At 44.4% G+C, this 16,533-nt stretch overlaps 1 protein-coding gene across 1 annotated transcript; it reads right to left on the bottom strand.

The window, feature by feature from the left end:
• Positions 1–5,973: 5,973 nt before the first annotated feature.
• Positions 5,974–16,236, bottom strand: IRF1 (interferon regulatory factor 1). The gene is made up of 10 exons (XM_075009598.1): positions 16,124–16,236; positions 13,268–13,359; positions 12,201–12,300; positions 11,595–11,771; positions 11,050–11,099; positions 10,786–10,921; positions 10,428–10,550; positions 8,769–8,812; positions 7,793–7,925; positions 5,974–7,189 (listed from the first exon to the last, which is right to left on the bottom strand). The coding sequence occupies exons 2-10, from the start codon at positions 13,352–13,354 to the stop codon at positions 7,083–7,085; spliced, it is 957 nt and encodes a 318-aa protein (XP_074865699.1). The 5' UTR covers positions 13,355–13,359; positions 16,124–16,236; the 3' UTR covers positions 5,974–7,082.
• Positions 16,237–16,533: the final 297 nt, after the last annotated feature.

Raw genomic sequence — 16,533 nt, 5'->3', positions numbered from 1 at the left:
TCTCCACCTGCTCCATCTCCTGGCCTGCAGCTCTGGTGGGCTGCACTGCTCCCCTTTCCATTGCTTCTCCCACCAGGCTCCCTGTCCTGCTCTTATCTCCACAGCCCTGAGCACAGCCCCTCTTCCCCAGACTGCAGAGTTGCTGCCCAGCTCCCCAGTGCAGGAGGGAGGTGCAGGTGCTCAGGCTGCGAAGGGCACCCAAAATCACAGGGACAGCTCTGATTGTGGAACTATTTATGGGAGTCCATCAGGCTGTTTCCAGTAGACTCTGTCATTCCTTCTCTAGCAAACCAATTGATTTGTGGGGGACGAGTAAAGCAAACACCTGAAAAAACCCAATGGCAGGTAAAGATGAACATCATAACTGGGAAGAGAGGGGCTGATTCTGCTCCTTCGGAAGGCAGGGCCAAAACTCCCATTGATAACATTGGGGCAGTGGGCACCAAATGCTTTTACTTTAGATGTTGATTTGTCCTTTGGGATGCGGGGGGGGGGGCAGGAGATTCCATTTAGCTCATAGGTTCCCAAACTGGGGGGCATGAAGAAGTTGTGGCGGGGGGGGTGAGGCTACCCAGCCCTCCCATCAGTCCTCCCCTCTGGCCCAAGAAAGAGCCTGCGCTGGCATTACCTCCTGCAAAAATGGAGGTGGTGCCGGCTTCCTGCAACGTGGGGAGGGGGGAAGTCCTGCAGCTGAGTGCCAGAGCCGGCATTCCAGGAAGCGTGTGCGCTACTTCCCCTCCCCAAACAGTTGGCACATTTCCTGAAAATCCAGGTCTGGTGCCTGCCAGCGATGTCCTTCCTCCTGCTGCCTTCCTTTGGGGCTGCTGTGGGGAGCAGGGTGTACTGCCTAAGCAGCTGGAGCAGATGTGGATCCAGGACTCCCACTCCCCCTATGCACAGGAAGGCAGCAGGCAGAAGAAAGTTGCTGGAGGGCAACAGACCCAGCTTCTCAGAAAGCACACTGGCTGTTTGGGAGGGAAGCAGCTGTGGGACCCCCAGGTACCAGCCAAGCTATCCCCTCTCCTTGCCCAGACCCCCACATGTACAGATTACCTGCCCCTTCCATCAGTAAAGACAATACTGAAATGTTTGTTGGACATATATATTTTATTTAAAAATGAAACCTGGCCAAGAAGTACCCAATCGGGGCTAAGCCCCCATTTGGCCAAGGCATCATAACATCCCTGGACTCCCCCGCCCCACACCCCAATCCTGATCCTCTTGTACACTGGAACCCCCGTCCTGAGCCTCTCACATCCCCTGTGTTCTACCACAACACTACTGCACAATCCACACACTGCAAATCTGTGTCCTGCACCCAACACTCTCCCAAGCCCCTGCCCTGAGCCCCTCATCCACTCCAGCCTGAACTCCTGCACCGTCACATCCACAAGCCTGTGTTTAGCTCAGTGCCCTGACACACTCCAGCCTGGAGCCCCCTCCCCGAGCCAGCAGCCCCTTCTCCACCTCTTCCTGCACCCAAATTCCCTGCCAGAGTTTGCGCCTTTCACCCCTTTGCACACCCAAATCCTCATTCCCACCCCCAGACCCCCTGTCTCAACCCAGTAAGCATGAGTAAGGGCTGGGGACAGCAAATGATGGAAAGGAGGGGCATGGAGAGGGCGGGGCCTCAAGAAAGAGGCAGAGTCTTGGGGCTTCCCCTGACATTTAAAGATTGACCTTGGGCGTAAAAAGATTGGAGACCACTGCTGTATGAAATTTTTGGGCCAAGAAAAACTATTTGTGTTTATTTTTAAATAAAATTTTATACCAATTGTTTGTGTTTATTTTAAATTATGCGTTGAAATTTTTGTTGAAAGGGGGGTTGGATGATGGAAAGAAGGTGGGGGCGTGAGGTGTTCTCAAAAATCAAAAAGGGGGTGTAATGGCAAAAAGTTTGGGAACCACTGTCTTAGACAGAACAAAGGAAGCAAACTCCCATGCTGCGAGCTATGCAAAAGGAGAGGGAAGTCTCCAGTCACCCAAAGCTGTCCAGCTTGCTGCTTTGGCTGAGAGTAGAGTGAAATTGGATTCACTGCAATGACAAGCTCCCCTTGTTATGTGGGAATTTCCCCAGGCCAAATGCATGCAGCATGTAGCCTCCGAAGACAACTCCACAGCTGCAGTGGCTCTCCTTTAGTTAGGGAAACTCACATGGGAGCTTATTAGATGGCAAACTCCTTGGGGAGTTTACCATCCTTGTGTTCTGTGTTTAGACATCTCCTAGCACGGGGGGTCCTGTTCTAGTCCAGACCTCTTGGTCTGTGCGGTGATACAGATAACATCGAATGCACTCTTTATAGAGCTGACATTCCAGTGGGGCAAATTCTATGTTCGGCTTTCAAAAATGAAGCTTCTGAGCCTCTCCAGCTGCTCCAAGATTTGAGCATTTTGAATTGATCTTTTATATCAGAGGCATGAAGCTTCTCCAAATCACAGTGCTCTGGACACTTCTCGAGGCCCAGGCTACATGGGAGCTTTCCTAAGAATGTACTGGGAAGAAACTGGTGACCTCAAAGGAAACGTTTTTCAGGAGATCTCTGCTGAAGACAAGGAGATGGCAATGAAATACTAGAAATGATGGCGTAGCTAAACAAGCTGCCTTACAGCGTGTGGTACCCTCTGGAGCATTCAATTCATGCTGCTATGTAGCAAGGTTCTATTTTGATGCTATTCCAGCCAGCACTGTACTTCTGGCATAGCCTCCTCAGAGGTTAGGGCTCCGTTTATTTCCAGCCAGGGTTATTGCCCAAAAATGTTCCCAGTTAATAGTCACCAAATCCAATTTCAGCTCTCTTACAAGCAAGCAGATTTGACTGGCAAAAGAGAACGTAGTAAAGCTGCATTGAACTATATTCTACCCTAATTTAGCAAGTCACTGAGGAAAGTTGGGGTGGCTTAGAGACAATTACAGGAGGCAGTAAACTCTTTCATATCCAGCAGCCCTGGGATGAGGAGGTTGCAGGATATTCAAACATTATGGATAATAGAGAGGTATACCTAGTAATGCATAATATTAAAGAAAAACAAGATTAGATATTAAGAAAAACAAAAATATAAGCGGAGTACAGTATTTACCAATACCAGTAGTATTGTACCCTGTAAGCTTATACCATATTTGCTGTGTTTATTTGTATTACTTTCACTATACTGTACTGATGGAAAACGTAACTAAAATTTACTGATGGTTAAAATTCTGGTTATCTGAGAGTGCTGGATGATAAAATGCCGGATATATTAGAATGCCTTTTCTGTGACTCTCACCTGCAAGGCAGTTACCCCCTTTCAGTCTTGCCCATTTTGCCCCCAAATCTGCATCACCAGCCTGTAATCTCTGAACACTTTCCCAAGCACCCATCCTCCCACATCACAGCGTAACCTGTAGAAACTTTCCTTTAATGTGTAGATGAATTTACCAAACTGTATAAACTATTATGGGCTGACAACTGCTCTGATGCAAATCTGCATTAATATTGTTCATCTTCTGTGCTATAGAAGAAATTTTAAGAAGGCTGTTAGCTTTGAAAACAAAATTAATTTCTTTCCATTGGTTCATGCTGAAGCCTAATCTCTCTCTAAATTTATGTGGATGCTGCACTATGCTTTGAAAAAACATCTTTCCTCATTTCCGCTACTGCTTGTGGTCTCGGCCAGCGAGCAGCCAGCATGTTCTCTTAGGTGGCTTTCACCCACATGCCATAGTGCTTCTTGTGGGAGTGCTTCATAATCACTATGAGCAAGTAGGAATAGTCCCTTTTGTGAAGAACATCACAGAACAAAGTGTCTTACGGAGTTCACATCAGGCCGGTGAGATGCTATTTGCTATGATTGGCATCTGCATTGAAGCCCATGTAAATGAACCCAATACTTAAAGGATCAGAGAGCATGTACTGTCCAACTGAGTAAAGCCCATCAAAGATGAAAGGTGGAATCAGTTGATCCAGGCAAGCCTCAGATCATCACCGTGACAGCACTTAACTTTGTACCTTACCTACTGGGTACCAGTAAGCACAGATGCTGATAGCCATAATGGGTTAACAGGAATGTGCCCTCCCTCCTGCAGCTACACCAAAAGCAATGCTAGGATGATCCCCCCACTTCCATCCCTGTCTGATGGCCAGGTGGAGGAAAGGTGCTTTTCTCCACTGCCCAAGGTTATCTGCACTTTGGGTGGCATCAAGGTTAATATATGCATTGGTGACAGCTAATGAAGTAATCTTTACCACTTCATTCCCTGTGCTTCCAGGTGCAATCTTGCACAAAGATGTTCATTTTCAGTAACCCCCCTAATTGTTATGGCCTCTTCTTTATTTCTCTATTTCCCTCTGAATCTCCATTAGTGGTGAGTTACATGACTTGCTCTTGGCCATTGGGGTATACTTTCCCATGTCTCTTTTCAGTAAACTCCCAAGATACGCGCAACTGAGTTGCACGTGTCTCAGATTAACGCAACTGCCACCCCTGACCGGAGTGGGGAAACTGATGAGGGCACCAGCCCTGGTCAGTTTCCTGACTCTGCAAGCAGGGGTGAGCTGGTTGCCAGGCTGCCACCCGGTCCCCAGCTGCCCTCCATTTGCTGGAGCCAGGAAACTGACCAGGGCTGGTGCCCTGGTCAGTTTCCTGTCTTTTGTGAGTTGCACAGGAAGTTTGACTTATGTGAGGGTTGTGAGAACGCAACTCCTGTGTAAGTCACAGGTTTACTGTATACTCTACTTCATGCCCAATAAAGGTCTGAAAGAAACCCTCTGAAATTAATACAAATCTTTTCCTTGACCACAGTGGCTCTGGGTGTTCTACTCTTGATCTTTTGTGGCCTTAACTTTAGATCAGACTCTTGAGTGTTTTATATCTTGAGCTTTGGTGGCCCAGTCTGGCCTTTCTGTAGGGGCTTATTGCTGCAGTCTTTGTTTTTTCCAAGAAAAACTTCACATTTGAGTCCATGGGAATCTTGTCTGAGTAAACAAGGAATGAAGCACCAAGCCTTAACAAGAGAATAATGTTCTAATATTTGGTCAGCATTTTCCATGACCCTACTTACACTCCACATCCAGGCCAGGTGCCATGGGACAGCAGCATTGTTTTCTGCTTGTCTCTCTGTGTGCATCCTTGCCAGCTGTCCTCTGACTTCTCTCTTCTCCCTTCAGGCTGTTATTTCTCAAACAGGTCACTGACCCCAGAGACAGCTCTGACCCAGCTTCTTCCTTTGCTGCAGCTTCAAATTGCATTGTCCAAAATCGGCTGCCCCCCAGCACTGTTAACAATAGCATCACACTGCAAGCTGTTAAACAGATTTTAACTCTGGACACGTGTCGCCCCACCGGCGCCGTCTCTCTGCCTGCCCCTGAAAGACTGTGTTCTATTGCAGTGCAGTGCAGTGCTTACTGCACTCCAGCATGTGCAAAAATGTCTGTTTGCTTCTCTACTGTGGCCTGGCCTGGCCTGGCGCGTCCAGCTATATTGACTTCTCTATCTTAGGATATGTCTAAAAGTTTCTCACCTTTACTGATACCAACTGTGCTCCAGTGCTATTGATAGTATGGAAAGCCCGTGCACAGAGAGGCCAACAGTACTTTTTTCTTTCAAAGACTCTCCTAATGCCGCTCTGAGCAGGTCTAACTGGCATGGTGCCTAAAACCTCCACAACAGTAAGAGGCCACCTAAATCAGGCAGTCTAGATGTTGCTGCTGTTAGTAAATACGAGCCACTTGTCCCAATGGTGGGAATTTTTAAAATGTCTCCAATGTAGCCCAGATCTATAGCTTTCAGGTGACTCTGACTGAAAGGGATGGAAGGACTCCTCTTTGCTCAGAGTGTTCCGCTGGGTACCAAATAAGTCACGATCACAAGAGACCCTGTGTTTAGATGTAGTAACACTTGGAGCAGCTCTTCCAGTAATCAGACTCTTGAGAAATGTCTACATAGCTCAGAATATATTTTCTCATCAGCTTTCAAATAAGTCAAATATATTCCATATATAAAACATTTTTATTAAAACAAATGTACAACACTTATCTACAAACCTATGTACAGGAAAATGCTCAGTTACAATTAGTGATTTTATGGATTTCCAAATATGTAAGCATAGATCAAAAGACCTCCCTCCTTTCTGTACTTGATATTGCTCAGGACGGGCTTATATCTTTGAGTTCTCTAAAGATCTTCTCTACAGCTCATGGAGTATATACTGTACATGGTAGTCCATGTACTCTATTGCAATATAGAGAATACATTGACTGCCATGAAAGGCACTGTACAAATAAAGTGTTCTGCCCATCAGTGCAAAAAAAGTATGGTTCCCAAATGTGGCAGCTCTCTCATATTAAATTAAAAATTGGTGCACCCCATGCAACACAATGCAACAGAAAAATGTCCTATGAGCAGATATTTGGAATAACTGTAATATAGGGAAGCAAAGCATGTAGCTGATGATTCACATTTTCTTGGACTAAACCTATTTACAAAAGTGAGGGATATAATTGGTCAATCAACTGTGTGCTGGAGTAGTCAAAGGAAAGGGGATCAATTAGTGCAATTTTAGTTGAATCCAAAAATCCGTAATGATTGTCACCAAGCTCAGAAGGACTTCATCAGAGCTACACAGGAATGTGGCAACCAGAACTAATATGAATAGGTACATTTGCCCTGTGCGCCCTAAGTACTGGACTGGTAAACGACAGTTAAGGAAACGGTAGCTGCTTGCAAACACAGTGCTTTGAAGTTATATGAGAGAGAAATGGGGATCCTAGCTTAGCTTCTACTGACGCACAGCACCTTTCACTTGATTCCCAACAAAAAGGTCCGAACCCCATTTCACAGTAATGTAGGAATAGCTTCACATTAGAAGCAAATCTAAGTTTGATAGGACCCTGGCTTAGTCAACCAACTTCAATTCACACTGTTCTGCTAAGAAGGTCGTCTAATAATGGAGTTTCCATGGCTTGATCTCTTCAGTCCCAGAAGTTCAACGGAAAGTAGAGGTTCTTGCTTCTCACACAGTCAGTAACAACCAGTGCTGCTCCTCTGGTCACTTTCACAAGGAGTAGGAGCAGTAAAGCAGTTCAGAGTCCCAGGAAGTGAGAGGTTTACAAGCTGCAAGGAATGGCTTGTATACCACTAGATCGAACTGTGTCCAGCCAAGAGAATTCTAGACTGCTTTTCAGCTCATTACAAAATCTGAACTCTATTTCCCCTTTAAAAAAAAAAAAAAAAAAAGAAAAAAATGTTTACCACATGCATCAAAATAGTTAATGCACACTAATAATACAATAGTAAAATGTAAACATTGTTCAAATAATCTCTGGCTATATCAGCAAGATTTTTTTATCTCTGAAAATACTTTAAATTTGTGGTAGTCCTTACTACAATCTCCATTTTTTAAAAACATTCTCACTGGCCATATGGCAGGAAATTTAAATCTGGAAACTGACACAGATTACAAATATTGAGCTAAAAAATTGAGTCAATTGAGCTAAAGGCAATTGAGCTAAACACAGATTTTTGTGGTGAATTCCCACAAATAAGACTGTCTCAGGCACGTAACTTTTAAACACACATCTGTGATTCACTTTCTAGTACAAATGGTCTTTTAAGAGAACCCAACAAACTCCTTCAATTTGAAATTAACGAACTGGTTAGAAATCTCAAATAAAACAGGATAATTCATAAACTGCTCTATTCTTTTTGTTTTTTCCACCCAACTCAAGCCATCCTGCATTGAAAGCTTAATTTGCTTCTTCCTCTGCCTCTGGTGTCATCCTAAGTAACTTGGCTTCAAAAATGAAGGAAGTTGTACCTGAGGTTGTATCTATTTCAGAATCTTGCTCTTTGTAGCTGAAGGTGCTGCAGATGTTTTGTGTTCCGGGCTCATTGGTAAGATATCCTTTCCCACCAACACTGGTAGTATGCCAGTCTTGTTGCTCGAAGAGCTGCAGGAGACAAAAGAAACATGGCAAAGCTTTGAGATGGATAGGCCTTACAATGTTCAAGGGGACAAATCAAAGACCACTGGACAAACAGATCAGCAACAATAATATTTCCTGCCTAGAGATGCTGCTGCCATCTGGTATTGCAGTTACATTTAAGGACAGATTTCATCATGATGTACCTAGACAACAAGGTCTTAAGTTCTTATGAGTACACACCACAAAACCACCTCAAAATGTGCTGGAATTGTCAATTTTCATGCAAGGAGCTAACTCGGGACCAGCAGAAGTACTGCAGATCAGGAATACGGACCTCTGCAGGGACGCTTCCACAAACCTTACCCATACTATTCCTACTGCTAAAAGCCCTTTACTTTCCTGCTTGTTGATATATGTGAAATTCCTATTAATGTAAAGTAGGGATCAAGCTAATGCAGAACACATGCCAGGAGAAATCCCCCAAGAAGGAAGGTGCTTATAAATAACAATGACTAATGTGATTTTGTGTGTTAGATATGTAACTAAATATATTTAAAATGCACCGTATTAGTTAGGGGTACGGAAGAGATTCCTTCTAAAGTGCAAATGTCTCCTCAGTTCTGATCTATCACTCAGCTTGTCAAGGCTTTATCTCTAAAATGGCTCATGTGCTCTTGAAGGGACAGAAGAGTATTAAGTGTTTCCTCCTGTGCATGCTCCTCAAATCCTGGCTGTACCTAGGATTTTTATTTACAAGTTAGTTCTCAGGTACACCTAATTTTCTCTGTATTTTTTTTTCTCCACCTCCTTTGACAGAAATAGCAAGTTGCTCAATGTTACTCTGAACAGAACAAAGGGTCTTTTTACCTTGTAAAATTGATCCTTCATTTCTTCCATATCATCATCTGTTACTGTTAGGGGGAAGAAAAAAAAAGCTTGCTTTAATTCTGTGCCCATGCTGGCATAAACCACATCCGATCAGCTTCCCTGCTTTCCCATTCAGTTATCATCATACACTAATTCATGTTTGCTAATCACATAACAGCACCTCTGTGGGTAACAGGAAGTCCTAGAATTTCTGCAGGCTACAGAGATCCTCACGCTAAGAACGTATGACCCCTCCTCCTTCAGTGATGTGACCTTGTTTTGTGGGCAGCTCGTATCAGAGGAGTGTAGAGTTGACCCACCACTAGAAGCCTCCATCACTCCCAAGCTACCCCGGCCTTCCTCTTATAAACCCAGTTACTAATAGAGGTCATGAATTTCAGTAACAGCTATAGGTTGACTGGGTATCTGCTCTATGCCCTGCCAGGAGTTGGGTGAAGAAATGGTTCCTGTTGCATCTCTCCAGTACAGAGCCCTCCTACTCAGACTTCATATTGATAAACAATGGGAGAGTATTTCCCACTTAAATAAGCATTCCCTCTAATTTTTCCATCTGTGGGCAAAATAAATTTTATTATGTGTGCCACCAGTAGAAACACATGCTGCTGGCTGCAGGCAGAAGTGTGTGATCTGCTAATAAGCTGGGAGGCACCTGAATCTCTCCTGGACAGCTGCCCAAGCGCTCAGCTTACAGGGAACACTGTGTTGCTCAGGCACATGGAGATGCCTGTCCCCTGTTCCAGTTAAAATTTGGTAACCCAACCTCTTCTGTATGCTACCCCCAGACTCTAACCATGATGCACATCTTGCTTAAGTAATTACTAAAGAAGTGAGTGTGTATCTCCAATTGGCAGATGTACCATGAGACTTATCAGGGACCACTGGACTGACTTCAGCATTTAAAAATCACCATGATGGGAGATACCATTGGCCAGCTACCTCTGTGTCCTGCCTGATACTGATTCTAAGTGCTTCAGAAATGAGCACAAGAACATTCCTCTGCACTGCCGAGCAATACTGCTTCATGACCAGAGCTCTCTTCCTTCTCCCTGTTGGAGACCTTTCTATAACCAGAGGTGAGGACCTGTTCTAACACAGCACTGGGCTGAGCTGTGATCAGTTCAGGAAGTAAATGAAAATATTTCTTGTCCAAGCCTTCAGTCCTCATGCAAGCAAAACTCCCAGGGATTTTACCAAGAGCTTTGTGCATATAAGAGCTGCACCAGAACCACGGGTGGAAAAAGCACCCAAAAAGCTACTTGAGTAAAAGCACAGCCACTTTCACTTCTGGATACAATCTGTGTGTGTGTGTGTGTGTGTGTGTGTGTGTGCGCACGCGCGCACACTTTCACTCAAGTAATTTTCCAGAGAGGACATAGGTGACTTGTACTTAAGTATTACACACACACACACACACACATCCCTGCCACCAGCTGCTTTTACTCAAGTAATTTGTGGTGTACTTTTTTCCACCTCTGACCACAAGGTCCCTTCACTTTAACCAATTAAAGCCTTTTGGTTTTTGTAATCAGTTTTAGAGATGCGTAAACCCCATTTTTAGCTAGCACGCCCTCAGCCTCACTTCTCCCCCAAGAAACCAGCATTGGATTGACCTGAGGTTTCAATGAATAAAATACCAACCTTCAGAAGACGAAGCTAAAGGTGACACTTGAAGCTGGTAAAGGTCATTTGTGCTGTCAGCCATTGCTATTTCCATTGTATTTCTCCATTCTGTCAGACCATTTATGTCGCACAGTGAGAGATCTGTGGCATGCACAGGAAGAAAGGGTTAGAAGTTTTAGGAAATGCAAAGGCTGATTCAGAATAGCCTCCCATCCCTCACTGTCTGGGCTGGAGCACATTGCATATACCCTGTTGTATAGCTGCCCAGGAAAAGATATTATTGTTTCCTCTGCTTATGATGCCGAGATGTCATACATTGGGGGTTGGTAAGTGCAGCATGCTCTGCTAAGTCTGAAGAACTAAAATTCAACCTCACCTAAGGTGATGGAAGCATTCTCAGTCTCCACTTCCTGTTCTGAATAGCTGTGAACTGTATAACCGCTGTGGTCATCTGGTAGACTGCTGCTGTTCAGTGCTTCAACTGCCTCCTCCGTCCTCAGGTCTTCAAAGGACTGAAAAGACACATGCATTGAATGAAAGGCCTATTCGACCAAGATAAAACGTCGGAGATATTTGTTCCCCTATGTCAAAACTCCAAAGCAAATCTCTGACTTCTTCACCTGCCAGTGTCAGTACATACCTTTCTCTTACCCCTGCTTTTCGACTCTCTGGAGGACTTTGACTTCCTTTCTGTGAAAGCAAAAATAAGGTGACATTGAGAAAAAGTCAGCAGCCGCTTCTGTTGGCTCTAATATTCCAAAAGCACAGTCGATGGGTGTAGTAACATTGTGCACTGCAAGGGCATGATCGAATGCTCTGGGAGTTTTGCCACTGATTTCAGTGACAGCTGATTCAAGTGATAGTCCTTAAACAGCAACTATAATCCCACCCCCAAGAGGAGCACATATCTGTAACTGATGAAGAGCTGATCCCATCAGGGATATTCTGAGAATTAATTAACTTTCAAAAAATTACTATGAGATCTTGGAATGAAAGGAGCTGTACATCCAAAGCAATATTTAGCAATAGTAATAACATTGCCTATTCACATCAACACTTTATTTCTGTCAAAGAATTTGCAGGCTACCTATTCACAAGCAGAACAAGAAATTTAAACCAACTATTAACTGCAGTAATGGTTCCCTTAAGGCACATTATATTGAGGACAGGCTGTAACACACACACCTTTTTTCTGAAGCTTTGATAGGGGTGGTAGCATCCTGTAAACCCGGACTGCACTGGAGCCTTTGTTGATGCTTTTATCCTTCACTTCTTCAATATCAGGCAGCGAATTCATAGCACAACGGAAATTTGCCTTCCAAGTTTTGGGGTCAGGCTCCTTCTCGCCTATTTTGTATCTCCCTATAAATCAGAGGAGGTCCGTAAGTATTCAGAACTTCAGACAACTCTGTGGTGATGGTTCCCAAAAGAACTAGCATTTGTTCCATTCTGAAGCTCAACTGTTTAGTTGCATGGAATGCAGATCAGGGCACAATTAGCATCTGAATCACTAAATATCTGTTAATATAATAGTCACAATATGATCAATAGCCCGTGTTAGTCTGTAGCTTCACAAAAATCAAGCAGTTCTGTAGCACTAACACATTTATTTATTAGGAAATGAGCTTTCCTGGGTAAGACCCACTTCTCCCTTCCAATGTGAAAATCTGATGAAGTGGGGTCTTACCCAAGATAGCTCATTACCTAATAAATAAATGTGTTCGTCTTCAAGGTGCTACAGGACTGCTTATTTTTTGTTAATATGATAGACTTTTAAAAGCAGCACATTACCAGTATGAATGGCCCAGCTTCGGAAGAGACAGGCATCTTTTTCTATATCCCAGCCATGCTTAGCTGCATGTTTCCAGGGGATCTGGAACATCATCTTATCCTGTAATGAAACAAGGCAGTTTTGAATACAGGAAATATAACATCCACTCAAGACTAAATATGGACTTAAGCAAAGATAACTCAGGCTTACCAACGAAACTTTGCATTAAGGCTAACCATCAGATTCCTAATGTACCATTCACTTTAGTATCACATGTGTACTACAGCCCATATCAAGTTTCCTGAGGGCTCTGAATTTAGCAGAGCTGCATAACCAGATATAATCAAGACAAGGGACACTGCCAACCTCATCTCAGAACTATCTTGGTCTGTTGGTTTGTCTCTGATCTTTGTGTTTATCATAAAGTTCTTGGTGTCTTTCGCTGTGTGAATTAAATCTTTTTTTAAAAAAATTAACAATAAGGATGGATCTGTGTACACCATAAACCTGTTTCTTACAGTTCCATGCTAATTTAGCTCAGATAGCTCCATTCCTCTGCACATCAAGATACTTCATGATTTAAAAGTCAACGAGCAAGAAGTCCTGAATCGATAAGGATACACCTATATAATTTTATTGAGTGTGAGAGGGTTTCATATGACTGTAATTCTCGGGGAAGTGGTGAACGTGCAGTGTTAAAGTCAGTGGTTCAGATGGTAAGTCTCACTCAAGATTTGGCCTGAAGTCCCATTGACTGTTTGAGACTCTAATACTGACTCTTTAATTGAGATGTAAAATAACTTGACCCAAGCTGGAGGCTGATCTTAGATGTTCTAGGGTCCCAATGTTAGTGTCTAGCTGCTCTTTTTCCCTTTCCTAGTACCACCCCAACGAAAGCCAGATCTTCTCTCTTCTTCATTAACCAATTACAGCTATTGTTTTTGAAAAAACAAAAATGGGGTTTTATGTAGCATGTGTAAATGCCCCCCATTTTCTTTTCATTTGTTTAAGTAGCGATGATTTGTATATAACATCAGCTCAGAATAAAAGGGTGATGCTGACTGAAGATAAAGACAACGCATCCCACCTTGTTGATCCACATCAGTCCTGGTATTTGATTGGAATTAATCTGCATCTCTAGCCATGGCCTCATACGCATTCTTGCTACAGGCATATTGGCTGTGAAAGGAAAATAATAAATATAGGTAAGCAAAAGAGTAAATATTTGCAATGAAATTCTTTGCTTACTCCTACTAATGGGCAGTATGCTTTCAACAACACCAAATCTTGGCCCAAAATCAATAAACAATTTCTCTTCTGTCATCTTGTCAGTTTCTGCATGGCAATTTCTTTGTTCTACTCTTGCTACATTATCCCTTAATCAGATAAGTAAAATGACTGAATTTGGGAAACTGGAGGGCTCTAGAAGTTGGAAGTGGGATGCAGAGGTCTCCCGCTCTAAACCACCGGTGCTCTTTTGGTGGCTCACATGAAAAGAATATGGTCTTAACTCTTACCCAGGGAGCAAACAGCCACATCTCACAAGCCACTCACATCTATGGTATTCTGCCTCCCAGCCTGGGTGCCAAAGGCAAGGAAGAATACAGAGGTTCATGCACTTTGAACTCATTTCATGCCCGTAATGTTAGTCAGTCCAGGTTGTGGCCAAGGCACCAGCAGGCCTATGAATTGCTAAGTCTTGTGCTGCCCTTGCCCCATGCCACACCAAAGGATGATGTAAATCTCCAGGGCCAGACATCAGGCCTGCCAGTCTCATGAGCACTATATGTGTGACTACCCGTGTAATTAACTTTTTCTTAAAGGGTTGGTAACTAGAGTGTGTGTGAGAGAGAGGCTTTGGAGGAATCATAATACAGCAAACAAAAAATTATTTCTGAGGGAGTGTCTTTGTTACTTGTCTTTTTGTTGCCACTCATTTCAGTGCCAAGTTTCCCCTACCAGGAATGTTTACGTTTATAAGAAAAAAAAAAAAAAAAAAGCAGTTCCTTTGTCCATAAACATTGAACTCTGCTGCTAATTCCTCCTTCCACTAAGAGCTACTGCCATGAATATATTCCCTGACCTGTTTTACTATGGAAATATCACCAGTTCTTCAAGAATAGAATGCAGCATTTTAGAACAATTCTTGATCGACAGACTTGGCCAGCTGCCAGTGAGGTTAGGCTTACATAGCTCGATGTCCTTTATCATGAGAGAGGAAATCAACTAAAAACTTGTTCCCAAGTTCACATGCATTTTTTCCCACTGGCCGCCTCCTATCTTCCTGTAACGTATTCCTGCACAGCCTCCATGTAGACACTCCCATTCAGCTTTGATGCTAAGACAGGCATAAGGAAGGGCAGCAAAACTGAACTCAGGGACTGATGCTTGGAGTCCTACTGCAAAGTATGCTTAGATAATTTCAGGCTAGTAGTGATTCTGGATATTTTGATTAAAAAAGCCTCAACTGACTTTAGTTTCCAGCTTGATGTAGCTCCTTCATGCTTAATGACCAGGATATAAACTCAAACAGGAATGCAATGCTTGTGACTGAAAATGGCATTACTAACCCTTGTCAAGCAATACTGAATAGCAAATTATACTTATGATGTAATGTGTCTAGCAAGAGGGTCCAGAGGCCCCATGCACACTCAGGGCCTCTGTGCACATACACAGGAAGGCACGGGCCCTATCACCTATGCATACTGCTCCTCGTGGCTATATTGACAGAATGGGATTATGCTAACATGAAGAATCATTAAGCAACTATCTTGATTCCTCAACACTCAATACATTAAGGTTTCTGACTTCTGCTCTCCCTACCTCACCTTGTTGGGCAAATATATAACAGACAATGTAATACTTCTCTCCAAACCTGTGGGTCAGTTAAATTAAAAGTGGTGAATTAAGCATGCATGCATCCAACATTTGCTTGCACTGATGGGGTAAAGTTTAGGGCCCTGCCATTAATATTGCCCAATTGTATATGTTCATTTTACTGACTTTTGCTTTTGGGACATCAGCTATTCTAGCTTCAAAAAAAATTTTTTTTGTCTTCAGTTGCATTTATAGTCATAGGTGCGTTTCTATAAGAGATTGTTTCCAAAATGCATAATTCTTTTCAAAGTACATCCCATCACCTTAGATTTCTCTAGCTAATAACACACCTGAACTTCACATACTTCAAGGTTAAATTGCAATATGGTCATATGAACAAACAGTCCTCAAATGCACTAAACTATGCAATACCACAGTCATCTCTTTTATGGCCAGTTCTGCACATAGTTAAAGATTTGGCTCCATGTTTTAGCCTCACGGATCTTTCCCCATACACCTGGACCATTTTTAGCTTTCCCCAACGTGTATTCAAATCCTCTTCATTTCTCTCTGATGCCTATGGCCGCTGCTGGCTGGTGTTGATGCCAAAAAATGACTTTTTTTTTCTTTCAGCCTTTACTTCCTGTGTCTCAGAAAGCAGCAGCAGCAGCAGCACCCTTTGTTGTTGCACAGTCTTTCCTCTTTGCCTCAATCCCTTCCCGCCCACCTCAGAAAGCAACCACCTGAGGGCCGGACACAGAATCAGGCGCGAACTGGCACTCCACCTACAGCTCTCCATGCACGTTGGAGACCACAACAAACCCCTTCCTCCCCAGCGAGATAAGCTCTGCAGCCACAAGGCGGCTGGCTGAACTCCTGACGTGCACGGCCGCGGAAGTTTCTGCAAATGCACCAAACTCCAGATCCGAAGCTGGTCTGCAGGACTTCCTACCTGCCGCGCCACTGGGCTTTGCTACCTGTCCCCTAAGGGTAGCTCGCCCCTGGCTGCAGGACCAGGTGGTGGCTCAGTGTCCCGCAAAGTCATCCACGTTGTCCAGCCCCGGGAGCTCCCGGCCGGCGGGGAAGAGCAGAGCTCGGGTTGGTCGCAGCGCCAGGCGCCACCCACCTTGTTCTCCGATCCCCACGGCGCAGCCTTGCCACGATGCGGAGCGAGCCGCAGGTCCGCCTCCCGCGAGCGAGCCGCGCGTTGTGCCGGTTGCGCAGCGGAGTCTGGGTATATCTCACACTCGCCGGGATTCCCCATTAGTTTGGCCAGATCGGCTCCTGCCGGCCAATCAGCAGCGGCTCGCGGGCCTGGCTCGGCTCCGCCCGCCGCTGATTGGCTGGCTGGCGAGCATCATTTCGGGGAAATCAGGCTGTTGTAGCTCTAGCGGCCGAAGGGGAAGTACGGCTCCCCCTCCCCCGCCCGCCTGCTGCTCCCTGGGTGTAGGCGCGCGGGAGGTGGGGGGTGAGAGACTGCTAGGATGGCTCGCACGCTGCCGCCTCTCCCAGTGGCCCAGGCCCTCCTGAGCCATT

This window comes from Carettochelys insculpta, chromosome 15 (genome assembly GCF_033958435.1).
Source record: "Carettochelys insculpta isolate YL-2023 chromosome 15, ASM3395843v1, whole genome shotgun sequence".
NCBI classification, from domain to species: Eukaryota; Metazoa; Chordata; order Testudines; family Carettochelyidae; genus Carettochelys; species Carettochelys insculpta.
The sequence above is the reverse complement of the archived record's forward strand: the minus strand, read 5'-3'. Positions and strand labels throughout refer to the sequence as shown.